Consider the following 21,091-nt stretch of genomic DNA (forward strand, 5'->3'; position numbering starts at 1 on the left):
TTAAGCTTCTTAAGACAGTGTAGCCAGTCCTGTAAGGGACACCTGACCTCATGGTCTAAAAAACTGAGCTTCTCTAGAAGCTGTGCTATGCAGAAATGTCCTGCCATCTGTTTTAAAACCTTAAGGTGGCAGCAAGTCTGATCAGCCAGATATCTGCAATAAAGAAGCAAGGACGAGTCTGGGGATGAGAGGAGATTTGACTTTTACTAATCACCTGTGCTGTGCGGGCACTGTGTTGGCTGCTTGAAATACTCAGAGACCATCAAGAAAATGAATCCCACTGTTTGGGAGAACATATTTGCCAATGAGACATCCGATAAGGGGTTAATATCCAAAATAAATAAAGAGGAGACATAGTAATGAACTGAGAAGAATGTGGAGTGAGGGGAAATGAACCAGGCAAGGGGAAGCTTAGAGTCTGTTTTATATCTACAGATAGAACGTAGGCCTCCATGCACAAGGATGCAGTCCATTGTGACAAAGTTCACATAGACTTGAAAACATCTCCATAGATGTACTTCTACTCTGTGTCATGTAGCAAGATACTGAAATACTTTTTGCTACATATCTTTTGAATTGTGTATTCCTAACCAGGGCAATTTTGCCCCAAAGAAATGGAAATTGGTTCTTAGGAAGGAAGAGAGGTAAAGCAGCTGGAGTCTTAAATATTGCAATAGTTTGTGGCCCTCCAAAACGCAATCCTTTCTAACAGAGTCTTATTCCTCAGCATTTAACTAATCTTACTGTGTTTTCTTGGGTAGCATACAAGCAGCATTGACACTGGGTTCATGGAAGATACACAAAATATATGCAGTGCTACAAAACTATGAGAAATTGGTGAGATTGTAATTGGAGGACTTTCTGTCAATCAGCTCCTCAATCTCAGAGTAATCTCTTGAGAGGTAGCTGGTGTGTGCCTATTGGATACTTTGTGAATGTTGCTTGTGGCTGATTGTCAGTGCTTTTGTGATTTGGGCCTTCAGAATTAAATAAAAGTAGTTTACAGTTTACTGTTCTATACAAGTTATTCATCATTAATTTTATAAATAAAAGAAAAATATCAACAATATCTAGCAGATAGCTAAGTTAAAAATTATATACTTCCATCAGGCAAAGTTAAAAGTTAAGTTTACTAAAAATAATATGTAATAAATTTGTTTTCTCAAATGTTTTATTTTTTAGAGAAAAAGCTTTGAATGATTTTTGAAAATTGATTACATTGCTATTATATAACTAATTTGCATATTTTGTTTCATACATTTTTGCTTATATAAATAAATTATGTTAGAATCAGCAAGTACATTCATATAATTAAGTTAAATGTTAATAAATTTTAATTTAACTTTCAACTTGAAATGTTTATTTAGTCATCTTTAACCCTTCATTAAATAAAAATAGTAAGCTTTGTACTTACGCTGTCTTTGTATAAAACAACATTTCTGCCTTTTCAGACTCACATTTTCATTTAGAAGGCCTCATCCAAATGTCAGTGTGTATCAAGAGCTTGATGATGGAGAGCACTGGAACACATGTGGCTAATTGTTTTCTGAGATCCTGGCTCATCCCCAGTTTGACATTTTGGAAGTACTGCTCAGTTTTCTTCAATTCTTAGACCTCTGAACTTTAGACTTATGATTTGGGTTGATTTGCAAGGTACAAATGGCTTACATGTTTGGTTTACCTTTGGCTGTCATTGTTAGGTCTTTTAGGTTCTGCATGAGAGGTTTATTTGAAAGTAGTTGTTCTAGGATTTAATCATTCAAGTCAACTCTGGCTGCCTGTGTTTAAAATTTTAATTCAGTGAAAGGTCTAGTTCTTACTGGTTGTGTAAAACCACAGCAGAAACAAGACATGCATTGCAATTATTTTGTTGGTTTTCCTATCACATAGTCCATTTTTCAATACACCCTCCCCATATGGGGTTACTCATACAGCATTAATATTACTAGTCTAAAAAGTTGAATAATGGAGCTGTGTTGTATTTCTAAATTAGCCATTAAAATTCAGATATACCTTACTAAGCTCTCAATAATAGCTAGGAATGCTAACACCAACAATCTGTTTGCACTAATGAACTGTAAACATTTTCCCTATTGGGAATCAATGAATTATAGTAAATTACAGTTGGAAGAGACCTTGGTGATGGGTCTTTCTGCCCCCAACTCCCTCTTTCCTCATTTATTGGTCCTTTGAAGATGAAAATGATTTATCCGAGATAACATTTGTAAAATTCTGCCATAACATATTAAATGGGTTCAGAAATTCACTTGTACAAAGCAGGGTTTCTCAAAATCTAGTATTTTGGCACCCTGGAGGACTTATGTACAGATTGCTAGTCCCACCCCGAGTTTCTGATTCACTGAGTCTAGGGTGGAGTCTGGTAATTTGCATCTCTAACAAGTTCCTGGGTGGTTGGTGGTCTGAGGACCACATGTTGAGAACCACTGGTGTAAACCATGTACTTACATTATTGTGATGTCATTGACATGATGAGAGTGAGCCTACGTAGCTAGCTAGCCTAGAGATCAGAGGATCCAACTGTGCGATCCAGATCTATCAAGTGCTAACTTGGGTTAGGCACCACCTACTGGTGGCTGTCTGATGCTGTGTAAATATCAGTGGACATGACTTTGGGTCTGGTAGCTATCAGTGACTTCAAGGACAGTGACATCCCAGCTATCTTATGATTAGTGGGCATTTATTTTGTTGTTCTGATCTGGAAAGATTGAACCGTGGGAACCCAGCCTCCATCTCTCTGCTTCCCAACCACTGCCTGCTGCTTCCCTGTCAGCCTTGTCCTCAGGACCCTCCATATATCCTTCCCTTCCCCAGAAGATGAAAACATTGGCCCAGCCTTGTTTGAGATGCTGGAGAGCCAGTCACATTATATCCAAAATTGCATTGGTCAGGGGTTTTAAAGAGGCTAGAGGTAGATCTGTTGTTTAATGTACTCATCCTCAAACTCCTGCCTCACTGTATTCATTCGGCACCATGGCACCTTTCTACCTTTACCCTTTTCCTCCCAAAATCCGTCTTAACCTTGAGCATTTAGCTGAGATTCTGTCTCCTTCAAAAACCTTGCACTACTATCCAGGAAACAAAATTTTTTCTTCCTCTGCTCAATGTCATTTCATGCTCAAAACAGCCCGGCCTGTGTGGCTCAGTGGTTGAGTATTAACCTATGAACCAGGAGGTCACAGTTTGATTCCAGTCAGGGCACATGCCTGTGTTGCCCAGTAGGGGGTTTGCATGAGGCAGCCAATCAGTGATTCTCTCTCATTGATGTTTCTATCTCTCCTTCTCCCTTCCTCTCTAAAATCCATTAAAAAAATATTTTTAACAAAACAACACACACAAAAAAACAACCTTGCAGTGTAGGTGTGATGCCTGTTATACAGGTAGGGTACTGACTCAAGAAGGGTAATATATTCTCTAATTTGTTATAATTTGCTATAATGTAATGTAATAATGTGTCTAATACAGCTGGTAAGGACAAAACTGGCCAGTGAATGGTTTTTGACATGATGTTCTCTCCCTCTGCTGAATTGCAAACTCCTTAAGGGTAAGGATCATGTCCCATTTGCATATATTCCCAGCCCCTGCGACTGACACTCAATTTTTTCCAAAGAAATGAATGTTCAGGCTCCCTGCTCCTTGTGCTCCATCTCCCTGCCCTGCTTCTCTCTGTGCTGTTGGCTGTGGTCACCAATGGGAAAAGGGACCCTCCTCTTTGGCCTCGCCCCCTGCTACCACTGAGAATTTGCTCACTGTGCTCCCCTCTAATGCAGTCTTCAGGACAAGGAACATCACTCTACCTTGGGAACCAGCGATTTAGAGGTTGAAGTGGTTTCAGCTTTATGCCAGGTTCCCAGTCTGCATGTGGCTCCCACGCCCTCTTCCCTTCACTGAGCCTCAGGCTCCTCCCTCTCAGTGTCTGCTTGATCTTGGACGTCCCTCTGAAGCAAGCGCAGGGGCAAGTGAGAGATGTACCAAAGAGAGATTGGGTAAAAGATCACAAAGAGCCCATGTTACATGAGAGACTATGGATCTAAATATTTAAGAAATTTTGAATCACTCATTTTCTGTTTAGAATATAACTTGCAAGTGTGGTTTCATTTATCATCCCACTTCCTCTGTCTCTCTTAAAACTGCCAGTTTCAGGAGTGAGAACCAGAGGGACTGGCTTCACTGTGACTCTTGTTCTCTCTTAGGCCGGGGCAAGGATCCCCTGGGAGTGTCCCCCGGTCCCTCAGGAAGTCTGTTCTAGTATGTTCCTCCAGGGTGCTAATGTGCACTCAGAGTTAAGAACTGCTAGATTAGGTTCTTGGTTTCCATCCTGGCTTATCATGAGAGCCATCTTGGGCGCCTTTTGAAAATGCCCCATCTAAGAATGTGAGTATTAGGATTCCTAAGAACAAGACCTAGAAGTCTATTTTAAAAATAGATTCTGACCATCAGCTGGTTTGGGGAACACCAATCTTGGTACTTCTGGATATTTCTTCTAATCCTTCCAGTTATCAGAGCAAGGTAGAATGAGTTAAATGAGTCATTTAAGGTCCTCACAGTTGAAGTCAAATGGCTTTCATCTATATTCTGCACCTATTTCATATTGACCCACCCTACCCTTGCCCACATATTTTTTTATTTCATTGTAATTTTTATTCAAGCTGTACATTCAACAGATTTTACCTGTCCCATGGAATTGCTTGACATAAATTACATTCATGATTTGAAAGATTAAATCGGAACCACAGATTAAATCTGTCTTCATACAGCTCACGAATGATCTAAACCCTTATGTGGATTGGAAGGGAAAGGGAAAAAAGAGTCTGAGGACAAAATATAAAATTTAGCAGTGACTTTGATATTGTGAATAACTTCACATACTGAAATATGTTGCATGTTAAAAGCATGTGTGTGGGTTCATATGTTATTTCTACATGTAAAACATTCCGATAAGAGTTTTGCCTATATCCAATGGCCTTGCCTCCCCTTCCATTGTATAAACTTGGCACATTTTTTCAGAAGAGATGTGTGCTGCCCAAAGGAAATACACATATTTTTAGATCCCCAAATTCAATTTCTGAGGACGTTTTTCAGGCACTGCAAAAGAAAAGAAAAATGAGTTTGCTGTGGACAAGAAATAATCTTTTTCATAAGCAGTGCAGTCAAAATGATAGAACATGCTCCTTTAGTATTTGGCATTGCTACAGTATCATTTCATTCCCTGACCTCAATGCTCTGTCTTTAATAGCAAAACCATAAAAGGGCAAGTGTGGTATGTATTCTTCATCTTGCACTAGAACCTTTCTGTCTCCTGAAATGAGATAAATTGTCTTAATACACCGTTATGCCAGAACAGGGAGGTCTGTATCGTTCTGATAAGCCTCAAGCTCCCCATCTAGTTTTACCCCTTTGCTAACTTCAGTGACTGTGGACAGCATAACACCCTCCCCCAACAAATGCAAATAAACTCCAGCCGGTCCGGAGGAATAATGAGGCAATTACTTCAGTCCTCCAAGCACAATCCACATGACAGTCTTACTTCAGAGATACTGTGGATTCCATTCCAGACCACCGCAATGAAGTGAGTATCCCAGTAAAGTGAATCATAATCTTCTTGCTGCGGGGGGGTGGGGGGGTGGAGGATGGGTCTTGTCTTCCATTGTAAAATACATTTGTGAAGCACAGTAAAGCAAAGCGCAATAAGGTGAGATCTGCTTATAATTGATTCCCTTTGTAGGCTTCTCCTTTGCATGAGATGGACAATTTTTGCCCTTTTGTTTGGAATTCAGTATATCAGTGGATTTGACAACCTAACCTCCAATATTTCATTTTTCAGAGAAGTAAATATTAAGGGGAAGAGAGGAAAGGCATTCTACTGAGGGCTCTGTTGGTTGAGTGTGGACCTATGAACCAGGAGGTCACCGTTTGATTCCTAGACAGGACACATGCCTGGGTTGCGGGCTTGATCTCCAGGAGGGGGCATGCAGGAGGCAGCTGATCAATGATTCTTTCTCATCATTGATGTTCCTATCTCTCCCTCTCCCTTTCATAAATCAATTTAAAAAATAATTAATTAATTAATTAATTTAAAAAACAGGGATGGGTAACGTCTGGCCCGCGGGCCATATAAGGCTCATGAAATCATTTGGTCTGGCCCTGCCCAGGCATTAGGGATGAGTTAATTAAATGTTTGACCAAATATAGCAGGCTGATTTTTAAGCTGATAATTTTGTATGGCCTGCAAATCATGTTATAAAGGTTCCCCACCCCTGTTTTAAAAGTTTACTGAGTGAGAGCCTGGAACCTAGGCTGCTGGAAGACTGGCCGAAAGAAGCCCGGGTAGAGGGTGGATCTGACCTTCTTCCTCCATCAGTGTTTCTGTCCATAGACGGACACTCTACTCAGTTTGCAAGAAAAGTGCTCATGCAGGTTCTGCACCAGGAAAGCCTTATACACCAGAAATTGTGCAGCCCTATTTCTTTCTTTTTTTTCTTCAGCCCTATTTCTTTTGGCTTGTAGTCTTGGCCTGCATGAACTCATTACTAGTATTTTAAAATAGAAAGATTCTATGTTTGGCTTCTCTGGAAAATTTAGAGAAACTATTTTTGAGAGGATTTTCAGTTTGTTTAAGAAAAACAAAACAAACCAATACCCATGTTGCTGCTGACAGTTGGCTGGACTTAAAAAAAAAAACAACCCACTATTTCCTTATTCTTTCTTGTTCACCATCGTCCCAGGACTCCCAGACCTGACACAGTGGCAGTCACTGTAATTGTGTTCACACTGTTGATCACCAGTTCAAAGGAAAGTGAAATATATCTTGCACAAAAGTGAGGAAATTTGGAAGATAGGCTAGAAGAGCCATAAGTTTCAAGAAAAAATAAGAGAGAACATCTATGTCTGTATGGAACTGAAGGATATTCCTTTGTTTAAAAGGCAACACATCTGTATCAAAAGAATTTGACTAAACACTCCATTACAACCCAAACCCAGCCCTATGTGCATGTGCTTCTGTTTGTAACTTAGGGTATAAGTGAGCCTGAGAAACCTTCACATTTGCCTTCGTGAAGTGAACCAACACTCCCGACGCTCCAGCCCTGGAAGGACCTGCTGAATATCAGTGTGTTCCTTCTGTTCTCCCAGTTCTCTTTATCCACAAATGACCAAAAATAGCATATTTGTACACCATTAGCTCAGGAGAAAGGGAGAGATGCATATAATGTGCCAGGCACACAGTAGGTACTTTATTTAATTCTCTCAGCAATTCTGTGATTTAGGTCGGTATCAGCTCCATTTACAAATGAGAAACTTGAGACTCAGAGAAGTTAACTAACTCACCTAAGGTCACATAGCAAAGCTACTTAGTGGCAAACCTACCTGATTCTTTCCCCTACAGCATGATGCTCCTGCTACTTACTAAGATGCTTTCCCTGAATTACCACTTAACACAATGACCTTAGCTTGCATTGTGGGTTGATAAGGAACAGCTATGTGATAAGAATATTCTGTTTATACTCTATAAAACTGTTATTAAGGATGCTAATGCTTATCAAAAGATGATCTGTCTAATGATCTTTTCTCAGATTTAGGGGCAGAAAAGTTTTATTTTTCTAACAAAATTTTTAAAAAATGTACTTCTGTGTATGCAGCCAGAAAAAAAAAATGATGCTAGCTATTCTTTTTGCCTTTATTTTCAGGAAGCTCTAAGGGAAATGTATTGTCCCATTGCATCTGACAGTAAAATTAATCCTCCCTTTTCTCCACATAACTTTGAGTCTCTCTTTCTGATGTCATTAAGGTACTTTGACATGTTAATAATTCCATTGTACAAGGTGCATCTAGGAGTAAGCTTACTCAGATCCTTTTTAAGGAAGATGAAGGTATCCTATATAATAAAAGGTAATATGCAAATTGACCAAATGGCAGAACAACCAGAATGCCTGTGGCCTCTTGCCCCAGTCGGCCCACCCCTGATGGCCCCCATCGGGCAGCCAGCTGGACCCCTCCAGTGCATGAATTTGTGCACCAGGCCTCTAGTAAATTATAAATAAGAACCTTAAAGTTCATTTTATACCCCTAAGTGTAATTTCTAAATCTGATTTAAATATGTCATCATCTTGCCTTCTGCTATTGGTAAAGAGTTGCTGACTCATACTGAGCACTTTCTCTGTTGCATGCATTGTCTCAGGCTTGCAACAAGTATATCTAGTGCTCTTCTACTCTTTTTACAAATATGAAATCCACAGATCAGAGAAGTCAAGCAACAAGGTCTTGCAGTTTGATCTTGAGCAAAGACCTTGACTTCTTGGTATCTCTATCCGCACCTGTAAAATGGAGGCATATGCTCTTTGCCACACTTTTGCAGGCCTGTGAATTGGCGGATATGTCAATTCTCCTGCTCCTCTCCCACCTCATTTTCTTGGTGGGCAACTCTACGGTATATTGGCCATCAGGTTAATCAGATCTTCCTTTGTCCTAGGGAGATGATAGCCATTGTTCTGTTTTGTTCAAGCTCTACTGTTGGCCTGGATTGTTGGTCATATTTTTGTCAACTGATCAATACATAACCTTGTTTTATATGTTTCTGTTTAAAGATACATTATTTAATATATATTGTTGATTCAGTAACTTTGAACTCCAGGCCAACAGCATTATAACATGCCTGAACAAAGGTTATCTAAGACATACATTTTGGCTAAGGCCCATCACCGTCTTCTGACACTTATGAACACTAAACAGCATTTCAGCACTGTGCTTGGGGGCCATTTCAAAAAGCTCAAAAATACTGAAAACATGGCACTAAAGAGCCTGGAGAAAGGATACTTATTCACAGTATAAAATCTGAAACAAGAAGATAACATTGCCTTGTTTGACCTCAACTGAAAACATGGCACGTTGGACAACTCAAATTTTTCTCCACTCTGCATATGTCTGCCAATGATTGCAAAAGCACCAGGAGTATTGATTTGAGGATTACAGAAAATTAGGGATAGTAACTCTTTGCTTGTTATACGATGAACATTTTTCTAGTTTTTTTATTTGTATTTTTACTTAATTGTATTTTTTACTTCTGTAACATTTTATGTAATAGAGTTTATCATCTTTCTTATTGCTTCAAACTTTGATTCCAAGTTAGTTAGCAAAGCTTCTCTATTCCCAAGTAACAGAAGAATTTACCCATATGTTTTTCTTTACTGTTTTTTTTTTTTTTCATTTAAATGTCTGGCCCATTTGGAACTTATGTTGGTGCCTGGCATTTGTAATGAGCATAATTATCTTTTTTTCACATTACTCTGCCATTCTCTCAACAACGTGTAAAGGTTTATCTTTTGCCCAGTGATGTGATATGCTGCCTTTATCATAGCCTAAATTTCCATATAAAATTGGGTCTATTCATGTGTCAGCATCAAATTGTTTTAACTATAGAGGTTTTAGAGTATGTTATGTCTGGTAGGGCTGGCCGCTCTTTCCTCCCCTCACCCCACCTTGTTGTTAGTTCTTTTTTGCTTTGTTTTCCAGGATTTTCCTAGCTATTCTTTCATACTTTTTCTCGATAAACTTGTCATTTCAAGTCAATTTGTATATCAAATATCAGAGCTTTTCTTTTGGCTTTCTACTGCTTTTTCCTTGCTAAGTGGACGTTTTTAATTGGAACATTTTCAGTGGCCTACAAAAGATAAATTTTCTCCTGAGCCAATGGAATGGATATAATGTCCCACTTAAGCCAATGGGAGAGGCAGCCTTCTATTAGGCTCGCTCTCTTTAGGGAGGGAAGGGTTCAGGTTACTTGCACCCCCTTGTTTCTCCTGAGCTAATAATCAGCAAGTTCCCCACCTGTGCTACTGTCTTTGCATATTTAGTCAGATGTTTTCATCATCTTCCTATTTCTTTTTGCTTTTATTCAGCCGCTGTAAAACTCGGTATTTTCTTAAAGAGTTTATTCCAGAAATTAGTTGTCATCCTCGAAGCTCCTAAATTATTCCCTGAGGCACTCTATACAATTAATGTTTTCTACTACATCGTTAAAAAGAGGCTTTTGATGGGATCTCATTGTGGCTCTCATCCGTCCAAGGCAGCACAATTGACCCAAGAGAATCAGCCGAGAAACCATCATTATAACAGTAAGTGAGTTCAGTTAGGTCATAAAATTAATATATAAAAACTCAGTCATTTTCATGTAGAGGCAATTAGGAAATATAATGGAACACAAATACCATTACAGAGGCAAAATGAATAAATATAAAATGCCTAGGAATTAACTCAACAAGACCATAGAGCTTACATGAAGAAAAAACACTGCAAAACTCCACAGAAAGGCCTAAATCAACATAGCTTTGAATGTATCCAAGGCCATGTGGTGCTTATAGTTGGGCTAGCCCTACGTAACCCAGATGATCTCAAGTGTCCCAGATATATGGGCTCTGTCTTCTCTTATTATGTGAATAAAATGGCTCTAGGCCACACCTTGTAGAGAGTCAAACAGTTTCTTGAAAATCTCTAAGAACTTCCATAGATGATTAAGGCGCATATGTTCTCCTTGATCAATACAAATTAAACTATTTCTCTGCTCTCCTGTTACTTGATCATTAATTTATTCATTTATTTAATCACCGTGTGTTTATGAGTACTTAACATGTCCTAAGCCAGGGGTGGGCAAACTTTTTGACTCGAGGGCCACAGTGGGTTCTTAAACTGGACCGGAGGGCCGGAACAAAAGCATGGATGGCCTTAGATGTCTACTAACCACTGCTTGGGCTCCAGTGGCTTTTACCTCTGTTCCTGGTCACTCTTGTCTTGGGCCATGGTGTCTTTTCTTTCATGCCCAGCTGAGCACCACCAATACAGGGCTATTTTGTATAAGACTTTTGCTGATGTTTTAAGGGTGCTAGTGGTAAATAAGCATTGTGGGGGAGAAGGAAGACAGATAGAGTACATAAATACAAAAAGCATAAAAAAGATGCAATGAAAAATTAACTATTATATATCTTAAAGTTTGTGGGTCATTTCCTGTGGAGAATTTCTCACTTTATCCTTTATTCTTAGCTCCCACCTGCTGCTGTTTTCTAGAATTGCCTTTTTTTCTGTCTCTTAACATCTTTTATCATCTCAGCCTCTCTGATTTCTGAATCACTTAACCCCTCCTTCATAACCCTTGGGAACTCAAACCTCCTGTTATTTTATAATGGAGAGGAGCTTAACTATCTCTTTCTCTCCTCTTGCTCATCCAGATGACACCAGGGGCTCAGGGAACTTCGATTTTCCTAAGCAAAGAAGTCATTGAACTATACTAACCCCTCCCCTCCAAAATAATAGCACTTCTCACCTCTGAGAAGAATTCTCATCTCTGGAGCAACAGTCTAAAATATCATTTCTTTTTCTCTTCACCACACTCCAATTTTGAAGAGATCAGCTCTCAAAGTAATAAAGCAAGTAGAAGATAATTCCAACTACAATCGCAATGATTATTTTTCTGGAATGTAATAAAATGATTTGGAAATTAATTTGGGGGATAAATAAGCTCAAAGAACTAGGAAAATCTTAAAAAGAAGAGTAAAAATGAAGGACTAATTCTATCAAGAGTAATTTAAACACTTATTGTTAGGGTGGAAGAATGATCAAACAAAGAAGTAAAACCTGATACAAAGTCCAGAAACAGATCTAAAAGAAGTAAAAACAACTCCAAAAGAAAGTACAGGCAACTATTTATGTAATCCTGGACTAAAACTTTCTAACCATAGTAGTGTGTGTGTGTGTGTGTGTGTGTGTGTGTGTGTGTGTGTTTCTTAAAATAAATAAGGAAAAAATAGCATGCTTTATAACATGAATGAACTTTGAAAACATTATGCTAAGTGAAAGAGCCAGACACAAAAGACCATGTATTACATGATTCAATTTATATGAAATGTGCAGAATAGGCAAATCCATAGTAGATTAGTGGTTGCCAGGGATTGGGGCAGGAGATGCCTGCTAATGAACATGGGAGTTTCTTTTTAGAGTGATAAAAATTTTCTGGAATTAGGGACTGGTGATAGTTGCTCAACTTTTGAATACACTGACAACTACTGAATTGTATACTTTAAAGGAGAAACAATATATCAATTCAAAATCTTAAAAATAAATCAATTCTACTTGGGGTACCATGAGCAAAAAATCCTAGCATGCCAGTAGAGAATGGTTAACGACTGTGTTAAAGAAAAAAGTACTTAAGGACACTATTAAAGTTGTAAGGCAGACTTTATTCTGGATCATTGAAATAGGCTTAGGGACCACCGCAATGGGATTTTACAGTGAGGATGAGAGATTGGGCTCAAACCCTAATACATGTGGGCAAGTGAGAATTTAGGAAGGAACAGGGGTCAGGATCCTTGGATAGAAAATACTAAGATAAAACATCAAGGCGTTCTGGCTAACCTGATCTGTCAGGATGAGGGACCAGATCATATATTGAGGATGATTAGATATTGATGGGGGTGGGCGGGCAGTTAAACTGACTTAGCAGGGTTCTTGCTAAAACTAGGTTTGACAAGAAAGTGCATGGAAGGGACTATGAAGAAGGTTCAGGAGGAACCTGACTAAAGCATCTTTGTCAAATGTGAATTAAAATAATTTTTAAAGACAAATGACTAATTCTATATAATAAAAAGCTAATATGCAAATCGACCAAACAGTGGAATGACCAGGCACTATGATGCGCACTGACCACCAGGGGGCAGATGCTCAATGCAGAAACTGCCCCCTGATGGTCAGTGCGCTCCCACATGGGGAGCACTGCTCAGCCAGAAGCCAGACTTATGGCTGGTGAGTGCAGCAGCGGTGGTGGGAGCCTCTTCCACCTCCGCGGTAGCACTAAGAATGTTCGACTGACAGCTTCCTGGACTGCAGGCTGGGCTGAGGAACACCCCCACCCCCACCCCCGTGCATGAATTTCATCACTGGGTCTCTAGTAAATACATAAAATGCAAACTAAAGTAATGCGATGGAACATTTCCCTGTTTCCTTGGCAAAGATGGAAAGAAGTTATAAATTTTTCTTATTGGGTAGGTTGTAGTCTAATGGATATCCTGATACTGGTATTGATGAAGGTCAATTTGACAAAATATTTCAAAAGCTGTAAGTTGTATCCTTGTGATTTCATTTCTAGGAATTTACTTAAAGTAATGCTGTGTGCCATTTAAAATAAAGCAGTAAGTAATAGTTACAACACAGAGAGTGAAATTTAGAATGTATAATATGTAAATGAAACTGACCAATAGAAGGGCACAGGAAAGGCTGGAGAGATAGGTCATTTGTATGTTCTTGTATCTTCTTACCTATATTTTCTGTTTAGCTATATTTTCCAAATGTTCTATATTACAGGTATCTTTTATAACAAAATAACAGAAAAGTATTTAATATATAATTTCAACCCAAAGATTTTTGGGTTGTTTGTTTGGTGAGCACCATAGTGGAAATGAGATTAGAAATTTCTTGTTTCTCCTAGCCTGTGTGGCTCAATGGTTGAGCACCAACCTATAAACAAGGAGGTCACCGTTCAATTCCAGGGCAGGGCACACGCCTGGGTTGCAGTTGTGTGCTCAGTCCCTAGTAAGGGGTGTGCAGGAAGCAGCCAATCACTAATTCTCTCAACATTGATGTTTCTATTGCTCTCTACCTCTCACTTCCTCTCTAAAATCAATAATAAAAAAAAATTTTTTTTCTCTTGTTTCAGGAGATTCAGGGGAGATTAATTGGAAGCCTCAAAAGTTCCAAAGTCTGATTCTTACTCTCTAGTTACCCATATAATTTTCCTTCAGTGGTGTGTATAGTTTTAGTATTTGACCAGTTGGCTAACTGGGAGTTTTATAACATACGCTGTTTTCAATTGAACTATGGTGTACGCAGTCCGAAAATGTTTCCTCTTCAGAGGCAGGTGTTTTACTGGTGGCCTTTACCACTAGGATCATGTGAAGTGGAGTTCTTTCTGATTATTGACTTGATATCACAGTTTTCTTCTCCCAATTTCCCAGACAGAATCATGAATAAACTGGAGGACAAGAAGGACCAGATGATACCATGAAGAGAAGTTTACAGGCCCTCTATTGCCAACTGTTAAGTGAGTTGATGTCGCCTTTCTTCTTTCCTAGAATATAAAAATGTTATCGTTTGTCCAGTGCCAGAAACTTACACACATTCTGGAGGAAGGCCAGGGTTTGGTCAATGAGAGAGGACAGTAAATTTTCCTTCTGCTTCATCTAAGTTATTCTGTTGCCTTGGGTATCCATTGTAATGTAGACTCTGTCACAATAATTCTAAATTAACATGTTCAGCACAGTTAATTCAAGAGTGAATGTCAAAAACACTATTGCTCTTGTTTTTGTGGCAGAATAAAGGGTGTTCCAGTGTGACTCTCTGTAAGTTTCCCATGGAGAGGAAATGGTAGGCTGTGTTTTATGGACTTTGTTACTTGGCACCCCTTACCATTCAGTATCTGCACAGCCTTTGGCTTGGAATGTTTTCCATAGTTATACATGTTCTTAAATAATGAGTGTTGAAAATGTAATTTAAGTTTGGTGACAGAGTGAAAAGTATTCAATTATGACTTTCTGCATGTTGCTCATGTGTTTTGTGGGTTGTGCTGCAAAGTGCCAGGTGCTACTTAATGCCTGTATAGCCTTTGAGATAGGAATTGTTAACAAATGAATATAAAAACCAATACCAGTTGGTGGGTTTGATGTTCAGACTGACCCACTCCGAGTCAAACAAAAGCCATTGAGTTGGGAAAATCTGGAATTCATTGTGTTTGTCTGGTTCTTGCCAAGGTAGATAGAGGGCCTATCTCTCTTAGGCTGAGTGGCTCCTTAACTTTTGCCAACAAAATAGCATGAAAAGAGATTGAGATGCAAATTATCAGTCAGCCCTTAGAATTTAGCAATTCAGGTTATGTTGCACCCCAGTTCAAAGCACTTTATCTACAGACAGCATTCTGGATGGTATTTTAGTCAACTCATTTCTGCTGCTGAATTATAATCCCTGAAACACAGATCACGTCAACCCGTTTCAGCCTGGTGGAATGTCGCCAAGAGTTATAGGGACTCTTAAGTCCTTTCTTCATGTATCCATAGGACTGTGGGTTTATTGTTGCTTCTTTTTAATTTTAATGATAAGCTTTCTTGTTAAAGAAAAGGCTTTAAATATTGAAGAAGCAATGTCATCAAGGAATGATTAATTCTGCCTTGCTGGGAGAGGGGACATCTGAAGGATAAATAAGCTCACACACAAACAGACACACACACACACACACACACACACACACACACACACACACACACACACACACACCCTCAAGAAGGAGAGACAGGCTTTGCAGGCAGAAGAACCAGAAAATGAAAAAGAGTATAGACAATTTGGGAGGCGGCAAAATATTTTTCACCTATGCTGATTATATGCCCCAAAGTTTTCATAATATTATAAGGTCCAATATTGTTTGAAAGGCATCAGGTGAGTATTCCGTGGTTCAGAGTCAAGTCTTATGCTATCACAAGGCCCTTTCAAAGTGGAGCATATGCAAAACCTGAAGGGGTTTCCTCAAAGATTATCTGGATCGCTGCATAAACCTACTCTGCCTTAACACTTTCCTTGCAAACTCAGCTGACAATGCAAGCAGCCCAAAGTAGGCAGCTTCCTACTGGTTGGGAGGAAGGTAGATAGTGGCCTTCAATAAACTGCTCTGATTAGTAGGTAGCTGGTTGTGGGCTAGAGCCCAGCTTTGTACAGAGCTGGGAGGGTGGAGCACTCAGGCAATAGATTCAATTAGCCTGACTTCAGAGCATGATTTTCACAAGTTCATTGAGATGAAGTACTGTTATTGTAGCATTTTTTTTTCTCATGAGAGGAATTGGATATTTAGAAAAATATTTGCCATGCATGCATACACATACACACATAATAGCTCATATATATCATTGGTCAACCAATTAATAAGTTTGCCTAGATTAACAGTGTCCACAAACAAAATGTTTTTCAGTGTCTAAAATAGACTTGAGAACTACAGAACCAACATAAATTTAATATGTGACTTAATACAACTCAGCAAAGTGATATTTTTAATTTTGAGTTGGGGAGGGGGGGGGAGACCTGATAAAGAGAGTGTTCTGATTATATTTTGTTGCATAACAAACGACCTCACAACTTTGTAGCTTAAAGCATTAACAGTCATTTATTTTGCTCACGAATGTGCAATTTGGGCAGGGGTTGGCAGAGACTCCAGTGTCTGGGATCTGAGCTGGCATAACCCCAGCAGCTGGAGGCTGGAACAGCTGGGGCTGGCCCAACATTTATTGTTCCCTGAGGCCTTTTCACATGACACAGTGGGGCTTCCTCACAGCACAGTGGCCTCAGGGTGTACAGACTTCCTACATGGCAGCTCGCGGCTGTGAGGCCAGGGCAAAGCCTGCAAGGCTCCTTATGAATTAGGCTTGGAAATCCCAAGACAGTGCTTCAGCCACATCACGTTGGCCAAGGAAGTCACTAAGACCAGCCCTGGTTCAAGGGGTGAGGGATTGGACTCCACCTGTCAACGGGAACATTAGTAAGAATTTGTAGTCATCGTTAGTTTACTGTAGAGAGTGTCTGTTAAAAACAAACAAGCAGTTACTTACTAGTGGACATGAGCCAGTTCATGAGTCATAATCGCCAGAGAATCTGCGCCCTCTTGAGTACCTGCTGTGTTCACAGACATCTGCTGATCAGTTTCCCTGCATCCTCTCATTTATTTTAAAGGTACCTGTTTTAAGATGAAGAAGTGTTACCAATGAGTAGGTTAAGGACTGGTCCATGGTGACCGAGTAGTGAGTGATGGAGCTGAAATTCACAAGTAGGTCTTTCTGACCTCCTTGTTCATGCCTGTCTTTTCTTCCTGCCTGGCACCTCTATCGCACCCCAAAAACCAGCAGTGTGGCCCCTTGCTATCCCTGTGGCTAGACAGGGGTGCTTCTGAGCCATGATTGGTAAAGTGTGCATCATATTTGTTATGTCAGATGATGCTAAGGAAAAAAACACCCAGTCTCTCTAGGTCAATGCATCACAATCAGCAGTCGTTGGGGCTCATGTGGGCCTGATAGGGGTTGAGGGATACAATCTTTGTCAGGCAGGGCCACTGAGGTTTTAATAGTTTACTTTTATTACAACTGACTATCTCTGCCTTTGTGTTATTTCCTGGGCTCCATTCCACAGTGCAGTACTAACTGTTTCATTCTGCCAGCTTTAGCCCTTTGGGAAGGGTTAGCACATTTTACCTCATACCTCAGAACAGCGACAAGCTTGAGGATGAGGGTGGTGATGAGGACCTTCATGGTTGTGTAAGTATTAGTGGATATAAGCCACATAAACAAAGGCTCTTTATGGTCCTCAGTAATTTTTTAGAGTAGAGAGGGGTCATGAGACCAAAATGTTTGAGAACCACTGACCTAAAGATAAAGCCTAAATCCTTAGGTTAAGCATTCATGACTGGTCAATCATCTGGTTCCAGAATAACTTTCATGCCTCATCTCTCACCACTTCTCTCCTTTATGCCCCTACCCCCTAAACACACCCCACTTTACCCAGGGGATGCCCACAGTGTGTCCAGCCACCACAACATTTCATCCCCAGCAAAATATTTAGCTCTGTGTCTGCATATACTTGTTTTCCTGTCTTCCAGCTGCTTGGGTTTAGGGACTCCATTTCATTCATTCCCCTATCTCTAGCCTAATCTAGACTTTGAACTATAGTGGAATTCAATATATGTTTAATGTAATTACCATATTTCATCAAATCTATAATTTCATTCATTGTAAGATACTGTTATTTATGAAACACTGAAAAAGAAAAAAAATGCTGCTTGAACTATAAAACTATCACATACCATCAATTACATCTTACAATGTGGAAACACATATATGGATAAAATAGAGAATTACTAGGGTGGATTATGGCTAACTGGGTTACATAGTCCCTGAGCTCCTGCCACGAAATTCTGCTTTAGGACCAAGTTTCAGCAAACCCATCTGTATTCCCAGCTCCCACCCCAGGAAGGCCCCGTGTTGCAATATCTGAGTAGCTGGGCTGTCACTAACTGCAGTGGGCTCATGTAGTCTGTCGTCACGGTTGGTTTCTCCCAATAAGTGAGGGGAAATTCTCTCTGAGGTTAAGGAGGAAGAGTTGTTATAAATCGTAACTGACATAGTAGTTAGGTCTAAACAAATTGTTGACCTCAGAAATGTAGGTTCTTGCCCTCACTGGTTTTGCTCAGTGGGTAGAGCATTGGCCCACAGACAGTCAAGGGCACGTACCTCGGTGCCAGTCAGGGTGCTTTGCAGGAGGCAACCAGTTGATGTGTGTGTCTCTCCCCCTCTCTTCCACTCTCTCAGAATATCAATGGAGAAAATATCCTCTGGTGAGGATTAACAAAACAAAACAAAAAGAAATGTAGGTTCTTTTAGATGTTACAGGCAATCATAAAGATAGCGCCTCGTGTATGTATATGAAATGAGGGATCTTCACCTCCTCCTCCTCTGCCATGAAGGTGTCTTCCCTTCCCTTGTACACTGCCGGGTCCTAAACTCCATGGAGGAGACCGTGTGGCAGCCACAGTTAAGGGCTTGGATTCTGGATTGAGATTGCTTGGGTTCATATCCTGGCTGACTACTAATTCTTTCCAGATGATGTTCACCCTTTTCCATACAAAGCATACCAATTGAGGGGGCCTCCCTGCCAAGCAGCTGTTGGACCGCCTGTCCACCACCCCCTGCAAATCCATCGCTCCTGGTGCTACTAACAACACTGCTCCTGAGAAAATAAAGGAGCTTTCTGCTCCATTTAGTAGCAGAGAGCAGTTTATCCACCAGCAGTTCTCTCTTGGAACCACCAATGGCTATAATACTGGTAATGACACGTTGGTCTTCTGTCGGATAATGGAAATGGAGGCATCCATTTCATCGACAGTGCAATTTAGTTTTTTAGACTGGATTATACTGATTGGCTTTCATCAGTGTTTCTCAAACCTGCCTGTACACTAGAATTCCCTGGGGGCTTTTAGCAAATCCCCTTGCCTGGCCAGACCCCAACCCAGATCAGTTAAATCAGAATCTTGGGGGGAGGTGGGGCGTGTGGGGCCTGGTCATCAGATGATTCTAATGTGCAACCAGTGTTGAGAATCACTGGCTTCGAGCAGTGGTTTAAAGCTTCATCATCCCACAGAATCACCTGGAAGGCTTGTTTAAATACAGATTGCTGGGCCCTGCCCCAGAGATTCCAATTCAGTAGATAGGGGATAGGGACAATCATTTGCCTTTCTGAGTTTCCAGTGATGCTGAGGCTTTAGTCCAGGACCACACTTTGAGAATCACTGTCTTGGACTTACGAAGGGCTACTCTGGGTCAGGAGATGCTCTCAGCATCCCTGAATCACTTGAAGTTTCATGTTACTGGAACTTAGTTTTTGCTCTGTTTTAAGGATGAGAGGAGTGTAAGGCATGGACTAGCTAGGGTTATAAAGCAAAGGAAAACATACGCGGGGCCCTTGGCTAGTCACTGCAGTGGGCCCCTTTAGAATTTGATTTTATATGACTATTTCTTTCTCACTTTATGCTGGATAATTCTTCTGCAAATCAAGAATTTGAGGCTGGATTTTTTGTTCATTATGAAAAGATTTGCAAATGTTCTCTAGGGAGAACAGGTCTCTGGTTCTGAAGGATAAGTCATTCACACAGAAAAATTGAGGAAGTAACACTTTGAAATGTGACATTAACCCAGGAAGTTTAGGCGTGTGGATTTAATGTCTTTTACATTTTAAGTTGTAATTTTTTAATTTGCATGAGTCAACAACTCTTATGCAGATTAAACAAACCTTAATAAGACATTCTTATTATAGCAATGCCAGTGAAGACTGAAGAATAAAATATTTTAAAGAAACTCGGTTTTATGACTTCCGGGTACATTCGGAGGGTAGTCATGCTCACACTTAGGAGAGCTGTTGACTAATGCAAATTTAAATGTTAACTCTTAATGAGTAACTTCCAGTGTCTATAGGAACATACCTTTGCTAAGACATGTGGTGTTTGGATTTAAAGGATGCAATTTGAGCTCTCACTTCTTCTCTTAGTAGTCATGTGACTGTACAGAGTCCTTGACCTCCCAGAACTTCTTCATCTTCCTTAACTCCAGTGCACAGATGATGAGTATAAACATCTACCTTGAGGATTATTGAGAGTTAAGTCAGAAGGGTTTGAAAACATTTTATAAGTTGTAAAATGCCTTCCAAACATGGTTGTTGTTTCACTACTGTCCTCAGTTAACTTATTTCTTTTGTTGTTCTGTTAGCAAATCCTGCTTAAAAGTTTAAAAAAAGAAATGTGAAAGACAGTCTAGCATGCCCTCACCCACGTTTCATTTCAGTGGAACCCCCATTAATGCACTTAAACCTCATCCAATGGGGACTAATCTAACAGGGAGATTTCTAGCTTATTAGGATCTGTTAAAACTCTGAAGATTGTTCTGAATAAGAGAAGTTTGAGCAGAGTTTTTTAAATAAAGGAAGGGGATTTTTTTCCAGCAACTTCATGTTGGCTTTATAATAAGACTTCTCTGAGAGTTTTCTGAAGCATTTAATCATTGCCTTAACAAATGTGATGGACACTGGAGATTCTTCAGGCCAGAATCTAAGAACCCAAGAGCTCCCAGCCTTCACACAGAGACTAGAGCACAAACATGATTAATCGTGTGTTTGTCAGACAGTGACCTGCTGTCTGTACGGCTCTGTGGAAAATTCTGGGGATACAAAGAGATGGAAGGCATAATCTCTGCTTTCTAGAAGCTTCTAGTATAATCAAGAAGACAGGTATAGAAGATGAAAAGAAGATAGTATGTTAGGCTATAGTAAGAAGCAACAGGTCAAGCCAGGTTCTTGAGTCCAACGTCACTAGTAATAATGATGACTTCTGATTCTTTTATGTACATTTAAATTGGTCCCAATGTTGGAGAGAGGTCGTGATTAGTCCCCATAACCAGCACTACAACCAAAGGAGACTGATGAAAATAAGCCTTTGTACTTCATACAGTGTTTTCACATC

The 21,091-nt window shown here is 40.0% G+C and overlaps 1 protein-coding gene across 2 annotated transcripts in view; it reads left to right on the top strand.

Moving 5' to 3' along the window:
* The window catches only part of TMEM108 (transmembrane protein 108), a 239,243-nt gene that overhangs the window by 108,868 nt on the left and 109,284 nt on the right, over window positions 1-21,091 (top strand). The window contains exon 2 of one of the 2 annotated variants that reach the window (XM_006759777.2): window positions 14,013-14,098. In XM_006759777.2, the coding sequence (XP_006759840.1) occupies window positions 14,059-14,098 (40 nt within the window). In that variant the 5' untranslated portion in view covers window positions 14,013-14,058. The remainder of the gene's footprint in view (window positions 1-14,012; window positions 14,099-21,091) is intronic. The other variant, XM_015561363.1, reaches the window with a different exon arrangement.

Source organism: Myotis davidii, unplaced genomic scaffold, assembly GCF_000327345.1.
Source record: "Myotis davidii unplaced genomic scaffold, ASM32734v1 scaffold415, whole genome shotgun sequence".
Taxonomy (NCBI): Eukaryota; Metazoa; Chordata; class Mammalia; order Chiroptera; family Vespertilionidae; genus Myotis; species Myotis davidii.